A 26,526-nucleotide genomic window follows, 5' to 3' on the forward strand; every position below is an offset into this window, starting at 1 on the left:
ATGAGGTGTCCCTGCCCATGCAGGGGGGTTGGAACTTGATGATCTTAAGGTCCTTTCCAACCTTAACTATTCTATGATTCTATTCTACGATACACCAGCTTGATACGGACACCATGTTCTCCACGGTGGTTCTCCATCAGCCTTCTATCTCAGTGTGATCTAATGCTGCATGTTCAACATGTTTCCATGGGCATTTCACTCCCCATAGAAAGTGAAACAAGGCCACCTCTCTGTTTCTATGGAAAGAAGTGACATCCTACCTGTGCTGGCATGATGCTCTGATGGGATCCCCTGGCACAACAAACCAGCTGGAGACTGGTGGTTTGCGCACAGCCCAGCTGAAGGGATGAGCCTGTGCTCATTTAAATGCACGGTGATGTGGGAGGGAGCCTACTCTCAAGAGGAAGAACGTGGTGACAGAAGACGTCAGGGAGATAACTGTAGGGAGATAACTGTATTAACTGTGGATAGGTGAGCAGAGTTCAAATAATAATGCCCCAAAACACACAAGCAAATGCTGTTAATTACAGACTGGTCATACTGTTGTCTTCTTGTTCACAGTGTTCTTTAAACATTTATTCCTTACATGGTGTATGGCCTGGAACCTAATCTTTTTCTGGAGGACACAACAATATTTTATTTAGTCAGAAGACGGGCAGGCAAGCAGAAAGAGAGCCTGGCCAGGAGTTTTAGTCTGGTTTGTAGTGACTCTGGGATACAAAAAGTTTCTTCTGAACTTTTACAGAAGTATTGTCTAGAGAACATACGTTCTTTCTCCTTGCACAAACACATGCTACTTAGAGCTACTGTTGATCTTCCTCTAAGACAAGCTGTCCTCTCTTAGCCAAGCACTTTGGGGAACACAGTATGTACGACCCTTCTGGACTCAGATTAGCTCCACAAGCAAAGCAGTCTTCCTTTCCTGCAGCATGAAAGCAATTGTATGATGAACAAGGTCAGCCATATCCTGGTTTACATATGGAGCCATGCTGCGGTATCTTTTCTTTCTCTACAGCTGCGGTAAGAGTCCTCTTCTGAAGTGCGCATTCTCATTTGGCATAGAGTTTAATCCTGACTCGATCTTTCTTTCACATCCCATGAACCCCAGGGATGCCACATTCTTTAGCTGGGCCAGATACAGGGTCCTTGAAAGCTCTGAATTGTAACTGAGACATGTGAAATATGCTACATATTCCTAGTCCTCCCACAGACTTCTGCAGTTTTAGCAGGATGAGTTTGCTCCTTTTTGTTCAGCTCTTCTTTTTAAAAAAACAAAAACCTATTCAACAAATTACAGCTGCATTCTTTCTCTGTGTGGACAGGTTGTTAAAATTCTTTTCCAATATAAGTGTAACATGCCTCAGTGGCTTCCTTTATTCAGTATTAGCTGCATTTGTTCCCTAGGCATGTCAAACACTCAACATACTGCAAGCAAAGTAATACCTCCTCACGGATCAGGGATCTGGGGTATTAGGTCTGCATGGATCACGAAACAGGGTGCTCCTCCCGTGTAATAAGCATCAGCTACATCAAAGTTTCCACATTACAAAACTGTTCCTTGCACCCCTTGCATAGAATGCCTCAGCACACAAAAGAAAAACAGTGCTTTCTTTGGTACTTAAATCAGGTCTTGCAGTTGTGTGTCACGTAGTTCTCTTGCATCTAATTTATCATGTGGCCCTGTTTCTTTTTAAGACAAGAAATTAGACTGGCTGTAGACAGGAGTCGTGCATTGCTAGAATCAAGATAGCACAAGTCTGTTTCTACCTATGTTTCTGATAAAATGTATTCCTTCTATTGGTTTTGCATGCGTTTTCAGTTTCCCAGTAATTATAAAGCCTTGATACTGAATCCCCCACTGTTTAAGAAACACAAATATGAAAAACCAACTATTGCCTAGTTTTTGCTGCACAGATGCAGAATTATCTAACAGAGTCCCTACCATCTTCTGCAGCCTGCTTTTCCAGTTCTGAAGGAATGGTACTTCCATCCCTCCTTTCAAGGGACTTACTCCTGGAAGAATAAGACTGCTTGGAGACATACCTAGATGCGATCTGAATTCATCCATTTCATGTGCTTGCTCCTTTTGGCTTATGTAATTCGTCTCTCCTGCACAATTTTTATCCATTTTTTTATTAAGCCTTTGGAAACAATCTTTCTCCCTTTTCTTTAGTAGCAATTCCTGGTAACATGATGATACAACTGGGAGCAGGACAGGCCCAAGGAATGTGAGGTTTAGCATCCTTGCTTTTTATGAGATCATTCACAAACACAACTGACTTGCTTACAGAACGGCAGATTATTAAGATCAAGAATGATTCTCTAATGAGAATGTTAAAGGATTTTTAAGAAGAGGTTATTTTTGCACAGAGAAAACATATTTATGTCTTATTGATATTGATATTGCAGTAGAGGATCAGCTCTGAAGTCAGATAACCATATTAACAAATAACCACAAGTAAGTCTCTGCTTCAGGGAAGCCAGCAGCTGGGATGGCACCAAGGAAAACAGCTGGAAGAAGAGGCAGAGCTCGTTTGCAGGAACCAATAGGAGCAAGGGCAGTTACTGCTACATCAAAGGAAGAACAACAGCAGAATCCTAACGGCTCTGGAGTTGTTACAGGGAGGTAACTGATACTATGGGGAAACAGCACTATCAGACCAGCACTATCAAAGGTGAATTTTGGCTGAAAATTCTAGATAAGGAAACACTAAGTATAGCAATAGTATGTTAAGTAATTATACAGAGGAAAGGGTGTCAATTTTGCCTTACAGGAAACCAGTAGTTGAAAGCATTAAAGTCTTTTACAAGTTTAATCAGACCTTTGTTGTAGCTACCATGGAAACGAAGGATATACTGAGAATTCATTTCCTAATATGTAGCCTGTACATACTCTGAGTAGAGGTAATTTGGTAGCTACATCTACTGGAAATGCAATCAGGACACACTAAATAGCGTGATACACAGTAAATGTGGTGTCATCACAACAGATTACAGTTAGGCTTTGTCTTTTGATTATTCTGGGCTGACAGCACTGACTTATTTTCAGGCAGATACAGGGCAAGTGATTTCATAAAATTGTTGTGTTCATCCAACAAAGATCAGTCTTTGGAAAATCATCTCACCCCTGGGAATGTGAAAGTAAGTGAGTCCATATAATAATGGATCTTTGCTGTGGGTGATGCTATAATGAAGCAGGCTCAGAATACTCCTGCCATCTCTCCGGGTGAGATTAAGATAGAAAAGATCAAGCTATGTGCTTTCCTTAAAGTAAGAAAGCACATAGCCTGGTCACTGTGACACCTAATTTCTCTTCAGCTGCAAGCCAAGTGTGCTATTAATTCTGAAATATGGCATTCACAACTAACATAGTGAATACTCAACTGAATGCAAGAACATCTGGTCTAAGATGACACTCATTTATACACGGGTTGTAGAGGTTACTGACAGAAATAAACTGTTGCTTACATTTAAAAAAATGATTTAAGTGTCTAAGCTTCAGTCTTTGGGATGTTTAAACTATATACACTGGGCCTCTGGTTTTACTGGGAACTGGGGATACATGGATATACAGGGGAAAAAGTTCTGCTGACTTTTCATGAATTCAGAGCCAAATTTTGTTAACCTGCACATTTCTGACTATGAAAAGTAAGCGTTTTAGAAAACATCTGCACACCCATGAATGTCCCACCAAAAAAAGCAGCGCTCTTCTAGGATGCTGCAGCCAACAAACTCCATTGGTGCAGGAAACTGTGCTCTGTGCACTCTGCAAAGGGCTGTGCCATGCCGTCACTCAGCTGCTGCCACGTACCTCCTGGGCAGGTTCTGTCCACCTTGGGCACACACGAAGAAGCTACAAGCTTTGTATGCCCTTCTGTGGTCAAAAAGCTTAACTTTAAAGAAAAAAAGCATGGCTGTCATACCCCACTTTGGATGGCAGTGGCCATAATCCATAATTCTGGGTGGAAGGAAGGTAAAAGCTAAACACGTGGTTGGGAAAGCTGTATGGGCAGGCTGTGAAACTCAGAGGTTATATGATGGACGCAGAGGATGCCAAAACAGCAGACTGAACTCTTTACGACTCCACTGCTAGTTTACTGAAAGGCATAGTTTTTGCTTTACTTTGGATTTTTCAGGTATTATAATAAAGATGATTTTAAAATGTTTTTCTCTAAACTCTGAAATTTAAAACGATATTAACTCTACTGATAAGTGAAATAGAAAACCAACACACAGGCCTCCCACTAATCATTTCCATCCCTCCATTTATTTATTATCTCATTTGTAATGCAATCTGGAAGTCAGCTTCACGTAGTGACTTCATCTCAGGCCCCTTTATTATGCAATCTGAAGTAAATCAACTTTCTATTTCTTTCCTCTGGAGATCCTTGAGTAATTTTCCTCAAGAGTTCTGCAATTATCCTCACAAATTTTTTTGCTGGGTCAAAGCAAGGATGCAGTCATGTAAATCACATCTTTGCAGAAGTTTTTCTTCAAGCTCTTCTTTGCCCTGATTGAGTTGTAGATTGAAAATAAGTTTGTAAGTGAGCTAAATCAAATAGGAGATTAACTGATTTCTGAGTAAGTGTGTCTACACCTTAAGTAACCCTTACTCACCTGAAGGGTCAGTAAATTCTTTGTTTTATGACAAGCTACCTTAATACCCAAGGTAGCTGAGCAGCTCTGCTCTAGGAGGTATGGTATGGTATTTGTTCTCATTTACCATGAGGTAAGTGTGTGTATGAACCGTAACAAAGGGGGTTGACATTTTGTATGCTTGCAGCTTACCTCATAGTGATTTAAAATATGTGGATAGTTTATATTTTGTGGGCTTGAAAGGGCATTCAAGATCTCCTTCTGCAATCTTGCCAGAATGGACAAAAAAGCATTACGAGAATATGAGCATTGTAGTGCATGAAATGTTCAAGGCCAGGTTGGACGAAGCCTTGGGTGAGATGGTTTAGTGTGAGGTGTCCCTGCCCATGGCAGGTGGGTTGGAACTAGATGACTTTACAGAATCACAGAATCCCAAGGGTTGGAAGGGACCTCAGAAGATCATCTAGTCCAACCCCCCTGCAAGAGCAGGGTAACCTAGAGTACATCACACAGGAACTTGTCCAGGTGGGCCTTGAATATCTCCAATGTAGGAGACTCCACAACCCCCCTGGGCAACCCATTCCAGTGCTCTGTCACTCTCACAGTAAAGAATTTTTTCCTGATGTTCCCATGGAAGCTCCTATGCTCCAGTTTACACCCATTGCCCCTTGTCCTATCACTGGACATCACTGAAAAAAAACTAGTTCCATCATCCTGACACTCACCCTTTACGTATTTGTAAACACTGATGAGGTCACCCCTCAGTCTCCTTTTCTCCAAGCTAAAAAGTCCCAGCTCCCTCAGCCTCTTCTCGTAAGAGAGATGTTCCACTCCCTTAATCATCTTTGTAGCTCTGCGCTGGACTCTCTCCAGCAGGTCCCTGTCCTTCTTGAACTGTGGGGCCCAGAACTGGACACAATATTCCAGATGCGGCCTCACCAAGGCAGAGTAGAGAGGGAGGAGAACCTCTCTTGACCTACTAACCACACCCTTTCTAATGCACCATAGGATGCCATTGGCCTTCTTGGCCACAAGGCACATTGCTGGCTCATGGTCATCCTCCTATCCACCAGGATCCCCAGGTCCCTTTCCCCTTCACTACTGTCCAGCAGGTCAGCCCCCAACCTGTACTGGTACATGGGGTTGTTCTTCCCCAGATGCAAGACTCTACACTTGCCCTGGTTGAATTTCATCAAGTTCCTCTCCGCCCAACTCTCCAGACTGTCCAGGTCTCGCTGAATGGCAACACAGCCCTCTGGTGTGTCAGCCACTCCTCCCAGTTTAGTATCATCAGCGAACTTGCTAAGGGGACATTCAGTTCCCTCATCCGGGTCGTTGATGAAAATATTAAACAGCACTGGTCCCAGCACCGACCCCTGAGGGACTCCGCTAGTCACAGACCTCCAGCTAGAAGGTCCTTTCCAACCCTAACTATTCTATGATTCTATGGTGCCAACTTCCTCTCTAGGATTTGGGTCTCCAGGGTATGTTATTTCACTGCTAACTCCCTTATTTCAAATCTCCCTCAAACCTAGCCTGGGATGATTTGTTTGGAAGTTTAATGATTTCAAAGCAAAAACCGCATAAGCTGTTCTGTCTTTTCCTTATTGAATCACAGTGTGGGAAAGGTGGCTCAGGAACCTGAGCCAGGAGAATTGTACTTAGGATGCACTTATTTCAGCAAAAAAATCTCCAAAAATCTCCTATATTAAAACATCTTTAAAGAGAAGTGCCGAGTGTGCTTGGAAAATGAGCTGTTCTCTGCAGCGTTGAGATCTCTGGGGCAGGGGTTGGCAGCCCCCCAAGAATGGAGTACCAGATTTGGCTTCTTCCTTCACATCTTCAGAATGTATGGAGAAAAAATCAGCAAGACTGAGCAGGAGAATGGAGGTACTCCCTGCTGAGAGTCCAGGTACCACAACAACCCTATCAGCAGTATCCTTCCTCCATGCTACCAGCTGAGAGATGCTGATTCCACATATGGCATTTCTCAAAACACTCCATTTCTTGGCTCCCAGCTCTATGCTTATCCACTGCTGTGCCTTTTAAAACCTATCCAAACAGTTCATGTTGCACATGTGCTCTCACTTGCTGGTCTTTCCTCTAGGACACCATGAACCCTTAGATATAGAGGCAGTGCAATTTCACTTATGCTACTATTTCCCACATCATTTCTGACATCTGGAAAACTCAGTTTTTAGAGCTCACTGGCCTCATTTTTCTTCAGTTGCTCCAGGCAGTGCAGAACACTGGTCATCTTCAAGGCTTCTCAGAGACCTCAGGAGAAACAAGGCACTTATTTGGCCAAGCCTATCTGTCATATCCTCGTCTCATCAGAGGAGAATTCTACAGCAGAAATACAAGAGTCAAGCGCTGCTATGTCACTCCTAACAAAAGCATGCGCATTTGAACATACTACACCAGATTCCCTAGAATTTAATGTTGTTTTTTTTCAGTTTTTAATTTTCACTGGTGCATACTTTCTTTAGTATTCCCATCATATCTTTCTTTTGGTGTTTTTTGTTTTTTTTTTTTTACTGACAGGTGTGGAATCACTAAAAGGCAGGTCCTGGAATATGAGAAAATGCTCTGGTTTTCAGCACTGGGATGGAGAACTGAAGCTTTTTGGTTTGGCATAATCTGGAGGCCACAGAGGTGTCCCTTTGAAAAAATGAGGTTGGTAGGTCCTGACGTTTTATTTTTTCATGTTTTGAACATCCAGCTGAGGAAGGATATCATACTTTTCTCTGGAGAGGAGATAAAAGAGATGCTGAAGGTCTCTGAAGGAGAGTTGCTCTCTGAACCCTGCAGGCCATGAATAGCTGAGAAATGCAGACATGGGGGAGATTTATCACGATCAAGGAAACAATTTATAATCAGGAGGATGTGCCCAGTTTACCCGTGGCATATTTGGTTTGGAACTGCCACAGCAGCAGGCACTGCTGTACTGCGCTGCAGCCTTTATGCGGTAGCAGAGCCCAGCTCTGCCCCAGGCCACCAGGACAGCCAGCCACAGGCAAGGGGCCAAACTCTAGCAGCCCTGTAACTTCAGGGCTGCACTGTGGAGAGGTTACAGATCACTATTTTAAGCACCAAACCAGTGAGACAATTCTTCCAAAAGCAAGACAGCTGATACGATGGTATTTTAAAGAATGGTTGGCAGAAGCTTCAGGTCCTTTTCTACAAGGGATTTCAGTGTTACAATGAGCAGAATGTAGCCAGTACTAATCAGGGAGCAAACAGGTCCCTAGCAACTGTATGGAAGACATATAGGGCCAACATCTCATAACTGACTGAGTTAGTTCATTTAGACAGCATGGTAAGACTGTGAAAGCTAAGCCATTCAGGTTACCTACTTCTTTACCAAGTAATTCCTATCTCCTTATCTCAACACACTATACCAAATTCATGGATTTGCAGCTTCCAGTAACTGAGAACTCTAGTTTTTCAACTGCACTAAGGAAACAAAGCTGAAGCTGCATCTACAAGACCATTATTGACTTCATACTCAAGTCTGTGCCTGATTTTGCAGTCATGTCACTTGAGCCAGATCAAATCAGATGCTGATGTCTATTCTGCATGGAGAACAGAAGAGATGTAAGCCAGTTTTTCTTTGACTTGCCTGAAAAGTCACTGGCCAGAAAAACCTTTTGGCAAAATAATTATCCAGCCTTCAGCAACATTTGGATTCAGTGTCTTCTCAAGCCCCCAGATAATATTATACTATGGGCACTGGTTAAAGAATGGCAGCTGCTAGGAGAAAAACACTGCCACAGTCTACATTTGGGAAACCTTTCCAAATACTCTTTCTAAGTGAATAAATAATATGAGAGGTTCTATATTCAATAGTAAACAAATTGAAAATGCTTTTGAGTTAGTACCAGCTAAACTAGCTGCCACATTTCTATACAGTAAATAACGTAGTTTAACCCTGCAATGATGCAGTTACTACACTTACAGCATTACCCATTTCTTTAGACATCTGAAAAACAATCACAGCAGCTGACATTTTGTAACACAATGTTCAGGATCTCTTCCTATATAAAAAGAAGCAGCCAGAAAAATTTAAACCTTTTTGGTTTTAAAGAATTAGACTAAATTCTGAATGTGGGATGAATTCTAAAATCAAAATACCTTGAAACACAAGGAGTATTAGGAATATTTAGGAGAAAGAAAAGAAAGCTTCCATAAACTCAGAGTCAAGTTTATTTAGAATATAAAAATCATAGAAACCAGGTTTTCAAACTAATAGTGCTGAAAAATTCTATCACAACATTAATGAAAGAACGATGATGATAATAACAACAACAATGAACGAAGTGAAAAAATAGGTAAGTATTTAAAATGTCACAGTCTGACATTTTCCATAATAAAAGAGCATAAGTTGAAGGTGATATTAGTGGCAGCAATGATTTTGAGTCTCCAAAGAGAAGTCATTAAACAATCTTCTCTGACATCTAAATTTATGTAAAAAACAAAGGCATGGAAGGAGAGTTCGATGACTTCCAGGATGTTAGTCTTCCAATTAGGAAAACCTTATCAAGAAGGGGCAAAAAAGGACTTTGATCAGAGTTGGAGTAGAGGACTTGTTTGCAGATGTCAATTGAAATAAATGGTGCAAAAAACCTAAGGAAGGGAAATGTTTTCCTAGAAGTGAATTACTTATTGGTTAAAGACTGCGCATTCATTCTGGTTTGTGCCTTTTCCAAGAAGATGTGCCAAATATGATAGCAAGCATTGAAACTGGGTAACAGCTAGGATGGAATAATCAGAGTGTGACAGAGCAGAGATGCTAAAGTATTAAGTACAACGAAACAACAAGCAAAACAAAGGCTTCTACCTGAAGCAAATCTGAATCTGTAGACAAGATAACAAGAAAGAAATCTGACTCGCAAGTTTGTAACCTGCCGTAATAAGCAAGTATGAGTCATGAGACCAAGAAATAAATAGACTTCTGATCTCAGAGGCAATGTACAAAAGGGGAGAACAAAATTCAGAATAGGAACATGGCACTGTATCTTAGCAAAGGTATTCTGAAACCAAATTTGAAGAAGATGACCTCAGAACTCTTCAAAAATGCAATGAAGTTTACATTTATCTTCATCAACATTTGCTACATACAGTCCGAAGTGAGTGAAGATGCTGTAGGTGTTCAAACACATTTGCTGGAGAGCTCAGTGACTTGCTGAGGAGTCATGCTATACAGTAGTCAAGGTAGGAATTCAAAGCCCTGCTGTAAGTTTCCAAAATACTGTTAAGCTTTCCAGGTTTAACAACAAGGACATTTGCAGAGCAGCAAGAGAGGTCTGGATTTACAGTATATTCCTGACTTTCCTAAGATGAAACTCCTGCACTAACAAGCAACCCTTTGCACTCAATCCCTTACTTTTCCTCTCAGCAGCAAAATTTGTGTCTTTATTATTTATATTTAACATTATAATGCTCCACTCCATCAGGCAGGACCTTATGTACCATTTCACTGAACAAATGCCTTCCTTTCAAGGCAGCAGGCAATGACCAAGAAGTTGCAACACCAACTCAGAGCACTCTAGGGGTATCAGGAGACGCACACAGGGAAGATGTGCATGATGTCTCCTTTCACTCATCCCCAAACTGACTCAACATCTTTGTTTACAAATTGCAAGCATAGCTCAAGCAGACAGCTTTCAACACACATTTTTTGAATGGAATGGCTCTGGAGAGTCACAGCTTGGAGGTCTGAAGACCATGGGCTGCACGCCTACAAATTAGACAATTTCAGAGTTGGCATTTTTACTTGTTTGAAAACACTGGGTAGAAATCAATCAGTGTAATGAGGGAGAAGCTTCTAGGAGGTTATATATCAAGGACTTATTATGGAGATCCTACAACCATCATTCAATGGAAAACTGGCAGCATCTACACTGTAAACCCAAGGTTTCCGAGAGGAGAGGGGAGTTTTTCAAATTTATCAGAATGGTCTGGACAGAAATTAACTTTCTCTGCCAACATTTATCATTTCACTTTCCTTTAAGTAGGACTGGCAAGCTCTTTGACTAATGGAATGAACCAGAGATATGTTACAAAAGGTTTTATAAGGAGTTCTCTATAATTTTCCACAGTTGTGTCAGCACAATGACACAACTTGCTAACTGCATCCAGCAAGATGCATCTCAAACACAATCCAGAACCTCCACAGTTGGCTCCTTGGCGCATTCCACAACCATCACTCCCTGGCTCCCAACTTTGAGCTCACAAGGGTTTCTCTGCCACAGCAGTTGGTGGGTGCTGCTCTCTGTAGCTCCCTTATTCTGCTGCTGCAAGAGAGGTAGCACTGGACAACCAGACCTTGGCTTTCTGGCTGTCATCTGAGAAGCATGCTTAATACTGCAGCAGTTGAAACAGCTGAGCACAGTTACCCTTCATCCAGTTAAGATGCAGTACATGCAGTTTATGCCTTCAAAGGTAAGAGTAAAGAAGTTTCAGAGTTCACTTTTCCTTCAGTTATAAACCAATCACTTCCTTCACTCGTTGTTATATCTGGAGCAACATCGTGAAGATACTTGGACCCCATTTATCTGGCAATGAGATTTTACCCTTTTGTTCATCTTTGAAATTAGTATTATCTTCCCTTAATCAGTGCTTCTGTTAGGGCATAATATAGCAACTTGCTATACTTCAAATTAGGTATTTTTTTCATGGTGTTCACCAAACCAGAATCACTACAACAAAATCCAGCTGTGCCACAGAACCACAGTCTAGTGGAGGTCGACAGGAACCTCTGGAGATCATTCAGTCCAACTCCCTGCTCAAAACAAGATCACCTACAGGAGACTGCTTGGGGACATGTTTTGAACAGATCCAAGGGCGAAGACACCACAACCTCTCTGGTCAACCTGCACCAGTGTTTAACCACTCAGAGTAAAAAACGTTTTTCTTATGCTTAAATGGAATTTTTCATATTTCAGTTTGTACCTTCTGTCTCTTGGTCTGTCACTGAGCACCACTGAGAAGAGTCTGGCTCCATCTTCTTTACTTCTCCCAAGCTACTTATATACATGCATAAGAACCCCTGAGCCTTCTCCATAACTCCAGCCCTAGCAGCCTCTCCTCACATAGAAAAGGCTCTGTTCTTTAAATAATTAATTCCTTTACTGATTCCTCTAATCATCTTTGTGGTCTTTTGTTGGACTCACTCCAGTATGTCCAGTCCATATCTGTGTTGTACTGGGGAGCCCAGCACTGGACCCAGCACTCCAGATGTACCTCACAAGCGCTGAGCAGAGGGAAACAACCGCCTCCCTTGACCTACTGGCCCGTCCTGGGCCCACACTTTCCCTACTCTTCCTTTTGCTGCCAATGTGCCTGCAGAAGCCCTTCTTGCTGCCCTTCGTGTTTGTTGTCATTCAATTCCAGATATACTTTGGATGTGTAAACCCCCCCCTGCATGCTTGGATAGTGTCACTGTATTCATACAATAACTATCTCCCATGAGTTTACAGCAAAATTCCCTTTAAAGTAACAAAGAACAGAACCAACTATTTTAACTTTTCATTCCACTTCTGTGGACTTCAGTTCTACTTACCCGATCTATAGCGCTCATCCCGTGACCCTGAGGACCTGCGTCGGTGATATCGAGAGGAAGAGGATGGAGTAACAGGAGTTCGACGTTCTTGTGGCAATGCCTGGTCCACACCTGCATTAATTAAAAAACAAAACAAACAGCTAATTCTTAGTAGTGAGGAGGAGGAGTTCAGCCTACCCTAGAAGCAGAAAAAGAGCATCCAGTGGCTAAATCATGCCACGTCAATTGGTTACACAGTACTTGCCTCTGGTCAGCTTTTCTGGTGTGGTTATTTTGGTGGCTCTCCCTAAGACAACCTTTTTCCAAGATCATAAACTACGTAAGAAGAGCATACAGGCGGCAAGCTTGGTGATGTTGTTTTATTTTCCCAAACATGTGACCTTTCATAAAGTACTATTCAGGAAATATTTTGATGTGCTAATAAAACTCAGGCATGACTGCAAAGGGTCTTGAAGCTTTCCTGCAATTTGGTTAAAAGTAATTCCTAAGAAGACTTGTATTGATAATACAAGTCTAATAGTTTATCTATATTATATATATATAATACATATATATATCTATAGTGTATATAATATCTAATATTTTAGTCTTCCCAGTGTGCATTATCTAAAACCTCATGCAGTTGGATGACACCAGCTGGTGACAACAACATCCTAACCTACAGAAACTAGATAGCCTGCAGGAAGGGAACTATATTAATACCTATATGCATTTTTACCTTCCGAGTGCCAGAGAGTAAACAATAACTGCACCAAACCAGGCTGAAAATAGTGACCTGTTCCAGGAAAACAACAAAAATAATTCAGCGCTATAAAATATATACACCTGCAGTGTCTCAGTATCTCTAAACATCCAGTATTTAAGATTCATCTCCTTCTCATAGTGAATTTGCTTTTTTAAAAAATAGGTGTTTTCTTGAAGGCTCCTTAAATGACAGTAGTGCTATAACAGCAGCGTTGTATATAAACACTTCTAAGAACTAATGTTTCTTGACATCTTCCAGAGAAGGGTGAAATAATTATGCATGAAAATTCAAACAAACAATAGGAAAAGAAAGCAAACCTGCATATATAATAGTATAATATGTTACCCTGCTGTCTTCCACAGAAGAACCTGAGCCCAGTAAGCCCAGTGCCTTAGGCACTGTGATGCACAGGAGCAAAAAAACAGGAGTACTTGAAGAAATGAACTCAATCCTTCCCTATTACATTTGCCTTTAAAAAGCAGATCCCCTATGTGGAACTGTAAGGACAGAAATAAAATTGATCTCTTGCACATGGGGTTGACAGTAGGAAAGACCTGTTAAAATTACTTTATTAAACTATTAAGTATTCAAAGGGATGACTAATAAACAAAGCAATGCTTGGAAATATGTTCATATTTTCCAATTAAAACATAATGCAAACCCTCTCCACTACTATTTTTGAACTATTCAATGCCTGCTTATTGGATAAGAGTTTCTGTTTGTCGGAACAAAAACTTTTAGACCAAACAAAAATGCTACGTTGATTTCAAGCAGTCTCAATTATGTTTCAGTGGAGTCTTTAAAAAGCATCATTTAAAAGCCATTGTACACTTTGTACACCTATTTCTTTGTGAAAACAAACTGAACTCCAAATACAGCTTCTCTCTTGAATCTTTGGAATATTAGCAACGTCAAGTCTTCTTTGATTTTGTGGAAGAGTGGCTGGTTGACTGAAAAACATACTTGGAGTATAATCTCATAGACACATAAAAGACAGAGTAAATCCATACATTTTCTTCTACTCAGATTGTAACTAATCATTTATATTCTTACATCAAATAAAATATCTTCATTTTACTGCTCTGTCTCCACACTACAGTGCTGTGTAATTTCGCTTGCCCTCAAGCCTTTACATTCTTTAAGGCAGGTGAACCTAACTTCTGAATCACTGAAATAAGCAGAAGAAATATTTTCTCCTCATTTGCATAGAGTTTTTCCTTCTTTGTGGGGTCACCCTGAGAACCAGCAATATAACATTAACAATAAAATTAATTTTGATTGAAAGTTTTCAATACTTTCTGGAAATCACATCCATTTACAAAAAAAAACAAACAACACACTCCAGAAACATGAGCCTAAAAAACTGCTGCTGTGTGACAGAGATCTTGTGAAGAAAGCAGCGCCACAACTTCCCATGGCAAATGACTTGTGTAGGGCAACGGCGTGTGGAGAAGAACAAATAAAAATAATTGAGGTGTTACTGCTGAAGTACAACATCATGATTACACAGTAACGGGGGATTAAATGCATTCTTACAACAACAAAACAACATGGAGTAGGCTTTAGAAACACTGAGGGGAAATTAAGCTGTGAGGAAAAGCATGCGTTTCAGAGGTGCACAGCTGCTGGGGGAGGGAGAACTTTCAGGTAGACCTGAAAGCTGTTGAGAGCTGACAAAACACATTCAGGCCTGTGGTTTCCTTCTCCTGGCTATGAGACACCTTAAGTGTCTCATTCTGTTCTGCAGCTGTGGGCAGTGCTAAAAGCTCTTTTCAAGGTGTCCAAAAGACAGTGCATGTAAGGTAACCTCGAACAGTTATTCTCTGTTGCAGAAGACAGCAGGACGCCCCATCAGCAAGGCAGCATGGCTGCCCAATGTACTCCCTAACACTGCAAAGGGCTCTTCCCTCCTCTGGTTCACTATGGAGATTCATGCACCTACTTGTTCTTAGTACAGGTACAAAAATTTCTCATCTAATCTGAAAATTGAGACACTTTAATAGTTTACCCCCCCTTGTTCTTTTAAGTAAGTCTGTTCTTACACAATACGTAATAGTGTTTCTTCGTGCAGTTAGAAAAAAGACAGCCCCAACATCCTGCGCTAGCAGTCATTTAAGGCCATAGCAAACTAAATGAGAATACCAAAATACCTTCTGCTTTTATGAGGTCTGGGGATCCTTTGATAGCTTTACTCCCCACTTTCCCATAAACATAACAACAGTGAACCTCTACCCAAGTGGGGAGCACAACGTGGGAACTTGGTTCTCCAAAAGCACCGATTTATATGAGGAAGTTAATTCTGTACTAAAATGGCTCTCTGTTTGCCATCTGTGGGGAAACCTCTCTCCACACTAAGTTCCTTTAACGTGAGAAAATGCAGAGCACAGTCCCACTTTGGAGAGACAGTAAGAAACCTAATGACGGCTCCTTACTGAAGGCTCTAGAGCAGGAATTATCTGGCACTGCCTGGACTCACACCTTCGCTTCCCATGCACCTGCTCCCTCGCACAGCACCAACAATGGTGTGAGACAAAGTACACAATAGCAAGAACCTACATGCTGCCATTTCTGAGTGATAGGTAGGAGTAAAAGCCACACAGAATAATGAACACCGTGAAATCAGTGAAGTGTTGCCATAAATAGCAAAGCAGTGTTAACAGCAGAACTGTTCACCTCCATGAAGGCTCTAGCCACATAGTGCAGTAACAAGCATCTTTTTTTTCACTTATACTTCTGAACATAACTAAACCCCCAAATTGATAGCTTTCACAGCCAGCACACAGGGGCCCTGAGTTAAGTGCTAATGCTTGTTCAAGTGCAGCTTTGCATTTGTGAATCAGTGGAAGTGGTGGCATAACGGGCTTTGAGAATTCATACCTGGATCGATTCCTAAATTTAAGGAGGCAGCAGAACAATGAATGGCTTTCGTAAGAGAAAGAACAGTGTCATGCCAGTGCTCTGTGCGCAGACACAATCACAGTCACTATCAAACTGGCATCAATCTTAATAATACCAGTCTACCCCGACCTTGCATCTAAAGCACAAACTCAAAAGGTAAGCATAATTAGCACTAATGATTGACTTATCACAAGTTATGAAGGATTTTAGTAATATACACATATATATCTGCCTGGACCACAGTTATTTTACATAGAAGGCTGAGAAATCAGTGCTTTATGCTCATCATGTTACACATATGCATTACCAGGTGCACTGGAACGAACAGCAACATTCTTAACACAAGCATTAGTTCATTTATCTAATGCTGCTAATGTGGGGTTCAGCTTGCAGATTAAGACACCTATATTTAGGCGTGTACAAGAAGGTGCTTAAGCTAAGCTCCCATTACAAAAAAGAGACTTATGCCAGGACTCAAAAGTTTAAACAGAGGCGTCCACTGTCTTTTCAGATATTGTGGACTATGATACCAGGTTTGACCAGAATGGCATACGTCCCCTTTAAGTCCTGTTTGATATGCGCTCACTCTCTGCAGATGTATCCAATACCTTAGGAAATACTGAACAGTATTAGACACTTCAGGGAACAACATGAGCCCAGTAAAGCCTTCAGAGCTACACAGGTGGTCAGTGGAGGTATCTGCTTTGGAATAAGCTGAAAAACATTATGGGTTTCATCAACTGAATTAACGGTGTCTCTTCACGTAAGAACAGCAACTTGAATACCAGGTTAATAGGCAGGCCACTTAATGCAGAAATATCAGTCTACAAATCCTAATCTTCAAGCTAGATCCTGCCTCAATTATATTTAGCTAAAAAATGCAAGAACTTCAGAAGATTTATAGATTTATAGAATCACAGAACCATAGAAGAGTTAGGGTTGGAAAGGACCTTATGATCATCAAGTTCCAACCCCCCTGCCATGGGCACAGACACCTCACGTTAAACCATGCCACCCAAGGCTCTGTCCAACCTGGCCTTGAACACTGCCAGGGATGGAGCATTCACAACTTCCTTGGGCAACCCATGCCAGTGCCTCACCACCCTTACCGGAAAGAATTTCCTCCTTATATCCAATCTAAACTTCCCCTGTTTAAGCTTTAACCCATTACTCTTGTCCTGTCACTACAGTCCCTAACGAAGAGTCCCTCCCCAGCATCCCTATAGGCCCCCTTCAGATACTGGAAGGCTGCTATGAGGTCTCCACGCAGCCTTCTCTTCTCCAGGCTGAATGCCACTGCAAGCTGCGTAGTTTCATTTTTAGAATCACAGAGTGGTTTGGGTTGAAAGGGACCTTAAAGTTCATTCAGTTTCAACCCCTGCCATTGGCAGGGACACCTTCCACTGGACCAGGTTGCTCAAAGACCTGTGCAACCTGGCCTTGAAGACTTCGGGGATGGGGCAGCCAGAACCTCTCTGGACAACCTGTGCCAGTGCCTCACTACCCTCATAGTACAGAGTTTCTTCTTTGCTTCAAATCTAAATCTCCACTCCGTCAGTTTAAAGCCATTGCCCTTGTCCTGTCACCACATGCCCTTGTAAGAAGTCCCTCTCCAGATTTCTTGTCGGCCACTTTAGGTACTGGAAGCTGCTTTAAGGTCTCCCTGGAGCCTTCTCTTCTCCAGGCTGAAGAAGCCCAACTCTCTCAGCCTGCTCCATAGAAGAGGTGCTCCTGATCACCTTTGTGGCCTCCCCTGGACTCGCACCAATAGGTCCATGTCCTTCTTATGTTGGGGGCCCCAGAGGTGAGTGCAGTACTGCAGGTGGGATCTGACCAGAGCAGAGTATAGGTGGAGAATGACCTCTCTTGATCTGCTGGCCACACTCCTTTTGAGGCAGCCCAGCATAGAGTTGGCTTTCTGGGCTGCAAGCGTATGTCTTCGGGGCATGCTGAACTTCTGGTCAACCAGCACCACCAAGTCCTTCTCAGGGCTGCTCTTAATCCATTCTCTGCCCAGCCTGTAGTTTGCATCTTAAGAGCACAGAAGATGCAAAACTGTCAGCTGGAAGCCAGCTCCACCTCCTTCCATCTTCTTTTTTTTTTGCTTTCCATCTCTTTGTTCATCCTCCTTCTCCCTTCTTTATTCTTTTTGTACCTAAATTGAAGCGCTATGTGCTGATAATGTGGCAATAGCTGCAATGCCCTCTCCAACAGAGGGCAATTGTTTCATAATGACAGCTGACAAGTAGCTTTGATGTATCTCTTGTTCCTATGTCTGTGTGAAATTTTTTAATCTAAAAATATTTAAAAGCTGAAATTTCTAATTGACAAGAAATAGAAGGCATTCTTAGACACAAGCTGCATTTATTGTTCTAAAATAACTCACTGTGTGTGCCCTCAGGAGGGAGAGCTGTAGGATAAACCCAGCAATTCCAGCACTAGTGGGAAGGAAGGCAGTGTTTGAAGAAACATTATCTTCCGCTCAAACAGTTTCCTGAGCTTCTACACAGTGGCTGATGGCTCAGCTTTAAAAGCAAAGCCAGGTGATGAAGCATTTTGTAAACAGGTCAAATGTCACACTATCCCCAAAGAACTTGTTACTTAGTGTGGCACTTCACTCTTCCCATCAAGTGTACATCTCAGTAATGAATTCACTGGATAAGCCAAAGGAGATTTAAAATGTGATACTCCTCACCAAAGCTATCCAGGAAAGTGGAGCCACTTTCTGATAGATAAGTCTGGAGAAAATGGCATTTCTTATTAGATATGTTTAAATAACAATCTTTCCTTCACAGGTGAGCTTTCACACTTTCTCCTGCACTTGGTTCTAATTTCAAACAATGCACATACTTCAAATTGTTCTTTATTGCAATCTTGATCTTGCCCTACAGCATCTCCTTGAAAGCTTTACCTTTCAGTTCAAGCTTTGCATGGCTATTGTGGGCTTCTTTTTTCTCTCCATTATCTCAGTGAGGGTGGACATTTGATGTTTGTTTGATGTGATGCTTGATTTTGATTTTTCTCTAGACAGTCTCACAGCTTCAGTGTACCATCTGAAGATGCTTTTTGGAGTATGTCGAAAAAGGCTACCTATCCACACAGCAAACATGTTCATCAATGTTCTGCTCAACTTACACTGCAGACTAATTTGGCCAGTGTTGTGAATTCCAGCCGTTTCTCATTTTGACAGCAGCACTCAGCTCTTCACGTGCCTTCACTGGCTCCACCTCCTCTGCTCCAGCCCAGATAAGCTTTGTATCAGGGCCCTCAATGGTATGTATACTTCCTTTTATACTCTGACTGAGCCACCTTTTCTGTGTCAGAATATTAGACCAACATCTTCATGTTTCCTTCTATGCTCTTCTATTTCAGAGATGGTCTTCACGAACATCAACAGATATTTCACAGAAATTTTTCAAATTCTTTGAAAATCACCCTGACTCTGATGTGTACTAAAAATATCCTTCCCAAAAAAGCCATCATGATGAGTACTGAAACTGCTACCCACATTACTGATTTCATCATGTACTCGTTTCTTCCCTTACACACATTTTTTTTTGGCTTTACTATTAGGGTGTAAAGTCTTTGAAGGAAGGTGTTTTTTGCTCTCTGTTTGGACAAAGTTTAGTATTATGAGGTCTTACTGCTGGATAGGAAACAGAGGTGCCATTAGAAAACAAAGAATGCATCAGCTGGTAACTGGGCTCTCAGCATGGCAAAAGGGAAGCAGTAACTATCATGCTTTAATTGGTAGCCTCAGGGGGTAGATCACAGATCCTTTCAGAACCTTTCTTTTTAAACAGACCAGGCTCTGCAAGGCATCCAACGGTTCAAACCAAAATCCTTCTTTAAAAACACTTACTAAGTGTTCATCTGTGTGCCAGAGTTTCTCATCTTTGAAACATCTGTCACACAGGTTTCAGAAATGTGTCCTTGAGTTGTGCAATGCATATGCCTTCCAATGAGATTAATGTTCTCAACACACATATATGCTTTGAAATGCCCCATCATCATTATCCCTTGATAAGATCTTCAAGAATTAGGAAGACAGATGTGATAGGAATACCCATTATTAATAAAGTGAACACATGAGGGGTTTTTTTGAATTCCAGAATCGTGCTTCGTTTAAACACTTCCTGGCAATCTTTGCAATCCAAATAATGTCTGTGGAAGAGAAAATGAAATTGTAATCACCAAGTTTACTTAGGCTGCCAAAGGGGTAGCAGCAGGAACAGCTGAAAGCAAATGCATGCATACATTACACGTATATATGTCATGTTAATAACAGAGGCTATGGAAACTGGTTCCTGTAATTCTACTGAAAATTGTTTCTTGGTAAGGTAAAGGGATCTTCAGTACGAATGAATCTTCAGAATCTTCTCTGCACCGCATAGCTTGAAATTTCCCTGCGCTAGTGCTGTTGGGGCTCCAGCAGCAGGAGATGCAGTGATCTGTCTCTAGGCCTGTGAAAGGAGCAGCGGGTGGCTCTAAAATACCACATCTCACAAGTTTATTAGCCATTATAAATGAAGCACTGGTGACTGGTCTACATGGTTAGCTACAAATAGAGCTGCACTGGTAGTACCAATGATGGGAAATTACAGAAAGTAATCTAGTGTAGACACAGCACTTGATTAAGAGAGAATGAACCACCCATGTCTAAGCTCAATTGATAACAACATCATCTCTGTTCTGTGAATGAATAATCAAATTTCCTGGCAAAAGACTGGAAGCAAATTGGGAAAAAACACAGCTTATGGGGGATGCAGGTAATTTAGTTACTTTTCTTCTAGGAAGGGTTTCTTTTAATAGCATGCAAGCAGCTGTCCACATGTTATCTTACCCAGAACTGACTGATCTAATCAAGATAATCTTCAGAAAGATATTCTGAAATCAAAGCCTGTTTCAGTGGTTACTCTTTCAGTTCCTGACTCTCATGGCTCCTCTACAGAGGCAGCAAGAGAAAGGTCACAGCACAAGAGACTGGGATATACGTGCAGATACAAAGGTCCAGATTCACTACTATTTTTAGATGTCTGACATACGGGTATACTAAGAAAAGTAAAAACTACTCTGCACAGAACATCTCCAGCTACAAAATGACCTCCTGAGAAAGCGCTTAGAGGAAACAAAGCTGTACTTTCATCTCCCTAAGTCAAAGCAGGTGGGGATTTAATGGGAATGAAAAAGGGGGCTCCCCCTGTCCTTTCTCCCATTAACACTGCCAAACGCAGCATATCCGTTCCGGATTGCTGGATGTTCGACAGCCCATCTGGAACAGTACAAATGTCCTTTGCATATGTGCAGTCTGTGCAGCATCTGGATGTGTCAGACCTATTGTGCGTGCACCGCAGAGTCAACCTGCAGATGTGCAGCAGATCCGGCACGTCCTCCATGTGTCAGACTTGCTGCATGTTTGCTGTACAGCATCTGTGACAAAACACTCTCTGGGACTGGGCTGTCAAAAACTGGGAGCCTGAAAGTGAACTCCCACATCACCTGGTAGAGTATCAACCACTTGGCTGCCCAGCTCCACTTATCATTAATCCCATTCCTGAAAAGAAACTGCTCCCCGTTTCTAAAATGACAGCATTTCAATGAGCGCAACAAGAAGACCACATATGTATGTGTGTTTATAATGTATACAGCCAACCTTTCTACTGCCTATGTTTAGCACTTAGATGATTTTATATCATTAATTCTGTGAAACCTGGAATTGCAACTTAATTATTCCTATTTTGCAAAAATCTTGGGAGGAGGAAGTTAATCATGCCAGTCCGAGGGAGCCTGTAAGGCCCATGTAAGTGCATAAATACAGACAACACAAAAATCCAATATGGATTTCCTCCTCCAAAGTATTACAGAAACCGGCTTGAAAATGCACAAGGAAGGGCTTCTCAAGGGGATAATCTTTTTCATAGGGCTGTCTTGTCCAGACAGAACTGCAAATCTTATCTTCCCTCTAACTACCTTGTACACCATGTCTAGACAGCCTTCTGGAGTGTGAACCAGCACACAGGCAAGATGTGATGTCCTCCACGTGCCCACATGATTGGCAAGAGAAAATCTGCTGTCTTGAGGGGCTGTGAATCCTCTGCAGCCTTGCTACAAACACACAGAGTAGGAGCAGACTGCCTGCCACCAGCCACAGGTCAACCTCAGAAGGCAGGACAGGTATTTGCTGAAGGGCATGGCTATGCAGGCATGGCTGGAGTCATGCCTTGCTGGTCCACAGTGCAATCACATAGCCCCGCAGATTGTTCTTCCTCTAGTCTGCTCTACCAGTCTGATGTCTGTTCCTAAAAGTCACTCTGTTTCTGAATGGTTTGGATGTGAGAGGAGTTCAAACAGAGCTCTCTACTTGAAAACAGCATAGAATTAGGGGTGCTTAGATTTTTACAGCTTCCTCTGGATTCTGATGGACTTGGACCTGTCCAGTGCTCTGTAAAAAGGCAGTGCCAAAAAGAAAATTAGAAACACATGCCTTCCTGTCTTTCACCAGCTTATTGTATGCAAACTCCTCTGAAGAATCCATGGTATGGAAGGTAGAGAGACATTAACATGTTCAAGTGTTACTAAGAAGGACTACTCCTTCGCCCTTCCCATCACTTCATTCTTAGGCAGACAAAAGTCAGTAATGGCCTTCCAGATGTTGTCCTTTGGTTGTCCTGCCTGTAACTGGCAGCTCCTGGTGTATCCTACTGATGTAGGTGTCTACTAGAGGCTTCCAGATGAGGCGCAGTTACAGAGGGATACGGACTGGAAAAGATATATTCATTGTGCTCACCAAAACGAAAATAAAAGAGAGGCCGGTTTCCTGCTGTGCTGGCTGCTCTCTCTCTAGCGGCCGCTTCCCGGATGTCACAGACACCAATGTTGGCAGTGCGGAGCATTCTTCTGGCAGCTCCTTCACTGTGTTGCAGTCTACACCGTACCGCGGCAGCTCCATTCGCTGCTGTAACAAGTTGAAAAAAACTAATTAATTCACGTTTAGTTTTTTTACATTTGTTACAGCAACGAATGGAGCTGCTGCCCCCATGCAGTAGAGCACACGCACACGCACGCACAGACACCACAGGACACTCACGGAGCCAACGCGGGGCAATGTTCCACTCTGCCAACATGGGCGTTATTAATGTTAGCAAAGGTGCAGCGAGAGGACTGGATGTCCCAACAGAGGGGAACTGCCTTTGGATTTCCTTTAGTTTGTTGAATGCTGTCACAGAATGCAAATCCCTGCCCGGCCCCAACGACTCAAATCCAAGCGAAAGAGCCATGTCTGTTTCCATACTGTTAGATCCCTAAAACATCTATTCCCTTTTATTAGTAAGATCCAAGACCACCAAAGCTTCTAAATTCTTGCAGTTCCTCATCAAAACAATTATTAAAAAAAAAAAAACAAAACAAAACCAAAACAAAAACAACCAACAAAACCCCCCAAACCACCAAAATCTTAACTGGTCATGTATGTGGTTGTTCAGATACTAAGAGGCCTACAAAAGGCAGCGCCTGTTTTGTTATCCTATTTTTTCTTGGAAAGGATTCATCTCCCCCTTCCTAGTGAGCAGGGACCTTGAACCATTCAGATGAGTCAAGTCTTAGAAGGAGAACATCAAACTGAAGTGTTTCAAGTCTTGTCCAAAAGGTAACACAACAAAACAAACAAAAAGTACAAAGACAGCAAAGACCCAAGCACAAATATTATCAGTTTCTGAAGGAAAGTGCTTTAATAGAGTAGAAGCAGTGTCTTCCACTATAACAGAGTAATTCATTTAGCCATCAGCTAAATGATTGAGCTTGATGTACATACAAGAAAACAGTGGACAATATTTCAATACTTTTCCTCTTCATCCTATTATAATCTTCCTTCACTCATCCATATCCCACATTCCTAGTGTAGGATTTGCTAGGAAGAGGGTAAAGCAGAAACTGTTCACTCTATTTGATCCTATCTTTAAAACAGCCCTAAATCAGTTACAACCTCAGTCATGACCTCTTCAAATTACTGAATGAACCCCTCTATAGGACTAGCTTACAGAGATTCCTCTGCTGTGCCTTACACTGGAAAACTAATATAGAATCACAGAATAGTTTGGGTTGGAAGGGACCTTAAAGATCATCTGGTTCCACACCCCACCCCACCCCACCCCCCGTGCCACAGGCAGGGACACCTTCCATACGTCACAACAGAGACCATGAAAGATGACCTTGGAGGGTTCTTCACCTTCTCTCTTTCATCATTACACATATGATGAATGTCCAGCAGCTTCAGCCATGGATACAGTTTGACCAGAAGACTATGACGGTTCTGGAGAAAAAGCTGTATTTTCTTGTGTGAAGAAAAAAAAGGTGTACCTGATTGTATAAACAAATACTGGTATGAACTGCACCACTGTGTTGAGTATTACTGTGAGGCAACAGTTTCTCAGTAATTCAGTAAACCTAAGTAGGTCTCATGAGAACATACTGTGAAGACTATTATATGTCTGATAGTCTGTTCAGACCAATAAATATCCAGAAATTTAATAACTGCACCTCTGGTATTGTAACTCTGTTGATTTTATTTGTTTTATTCTCTAATGGCTCCCAATGGTCAGGAAATGTCACAGACACCCTCAAATCAGGCTGTATCACTTCAGAATGTGTTTTGGGAATTCCCATCAGTGGAGCAGATCAAGAGAAATCCAAAGGCACAAAAAATACCATTCTACTATGGAGTTAGATATTTTTTATATATATATATATATATGTATATGTATATATATATGCCTGAAGAAGGCAGAACAAGTCATTGTCTCCACACATGAGCAATTTAAATAGCAAACAATCAAGTCCACCATAAAGGCGGGATTATACAAAAAGAACAAGGAAACTAGTTCCCAGGCCTGCAAGAAAAACAGGACAGCCAAGTCCAAGTGGAGCCTTTGTAAGGTGAGTGAGATGCTGCAAATGCATGGGGCATGGTCCTCTGAGGCCAACATAAAATGGACTCCTACATCAGTATCTACAACTACACGTTCAACTTCATGATCCAGTGCCTTAGGAGAGTGAAAGAACTCCGAAAGGTACTTACTTATATACATGAAATAATTTCAATGAAACAATCCATTATTAGTTTGAAGATATTTTTACACCTTTTGGGTGAGTACATGCAACCCATCCTTCAGTGTTGAGACCATGTATGCATAAAGGATTGGTTGCCCAAGCATTACAGGACAAACTCTAGGGATGTTGCTGGTCTCTCTAATGCTTTCAAAAGGGAGACTTGGACAGGAAACCCAGAAATGGAGGAAGGTACAAAGCTCCAAGGTTCTCTTCCACTCTTGTGTATACCTCTGTTCAGAAAACTTTACATGGCTGAGATCTTAATGAGTTAGGAGATCACATTTTCCTCTGTATTTTTGCATTACTTCTAACAAACAACGCCTCTCTAACAAACCTAGGCTGATTTTGCAGACATGACTGCCAAACCACAGCAACGTATGTAAAAAATGTACACACACATCAAAGCAGACATATATGTAAAAATACACATAAAATGGATGGAATAAGCTTTTTCTGCATAACAATAGCTTTGTTTCTGCCACATACATTTCTTCAAAGATGCAGATTTTTATTGTGGCAACTATCAGTATGCTTGACGTCTTCATATACTGCAAGCACAGATATACGTACCAGGAGGCTGTGGCAGGTAGGCCCCAATTAATTTTGATCTCTTCTTTTCATATCCCTTCTGTGTGATGTCACCTGCCAAGAAAAGAAAAGGAAAATCAATAAGATGTGGATAAAGACAATGCCTAGCTGCTTAATGGCAGCACCATCAGCTTAGCCACCACTGCACTGTTTGTCTGTCTTGACAATTATAATGAACAAATGAAAAGCACAGTTTGATCCTTCCACCCAGAAAAAACTCATTTACGCCAGAGCCATTCTGACAAGTAAATACCCAGCCTTGATTTATTCCAGCACCAGAGTCCAGGGCACAGAGTTTTAAAACCATTTTGATATGCTGTCACACAGCTTTCAAAAGCTACAATGACCTTCATTAGGTTAATAAACAATGGATTATACAGAGTGCGTGGGCCTGCAGGGGCTGGCAAAACACATCGCTGATTAGCATTTTCTATCATTAATGGGATTTTTCTAATCAAGCATGTAAGGCACAAAAGACTTGAAATTGCTGCTGTATCATTTCTGCAATATAAACGTTTTAGCTGATTTCTAAGCAGTACTGAGAGGAACAAAACCAAACCAAATCCACCACAGCTCCACTAGAAAACAGTACCATAAGGACTCTTTGCCTGACTTTCCAATTAAATCTCCTTTCAAGATAAATGCTTGAATTTCTTCTGTTCCAGTTTATATGACCCTTCACTGTGTCCTCAGGTAACTTTTTTTCATGTAAGGATTAAAAGTTTCCTAAAAGGAAGCGATGGATAATTAGATACATGGAACAAATATATACTTTTAGTTGTTACTAGAGTTCAGGAGAGGTTTGGCACCACAGCTGTGACACAGTCCTGGCTTTGGCGCTCTAGCTCTACCTTTAATAATTAAAATACTTGTTCAGATATAATTCAAATATCCAGATTCTTCTTTCCAAATGTGTGGACACGTGCACACACATATATGTATGTATTAAATTCAATATAAGCTACTTTAGATGCTAAGAAGAGTGATAGGTTTTACAACTATAAGAATTTTGAAATAACATCATATTCCC

At 41.6% G+C, this 26,526-nt stretch overlaps 1 protein-coding gene across 4 annotated transcripts in view; it reads right to left on the reverse strand.

Annotated features, from left to right (window-relative positions):
* DIP2C (disco interacting protein 2 homolog C) overlaps positions 1–26,526 on the reverse strand; it is a 319,556-nt gene that overhangs the window by 123,442 nt on the left and 169,588 nt on the right. For 2 of the 4 annotated variants that reach the window (XM_061468029.1, XM_061468030.1), the window contains exons 2-4: positions 25,479–25,550; positions 22,591–22,758; positions 12,161–12,271 (exon numbers count right to left, since the gene is read on the reverse strand). In XM_061468029.1, coding sequence (XP_061324013.1) covers positions 12,161–12,271; positions 22,591–22,758; positions 25,479–25,550 — 351 coding nt within the window. The remainder of the gene's footprint in view (positions 1–12,160; positions 12,272–22,590; positions 22,759–25,478; positions 25,551–26,526) is intronic. The other 2 variants (XM_061468032.1, XM_061468031.1) reach the window with 1 other exon arrangement.

This window comes from Pezoporus flaviventris, unplaced genomic scaffold (genome assembly GCF_033815535.1).
Source record: "Pezoporus flaviventris isolate CSIRO_AGI_PZ_B2104156 unplaced genomic scaffold, CSIRO_AGI_Pfla_v1 ptg000047l, whole genome shotgun sequence".
Classification (NCBI taxonomy): domain Eukaryota; kingdom Metazoa; phylum Chordata; class Aves; order Psittaciformes; family Psittacidae; genus Pezoporus; species Pezoporus flaviventris.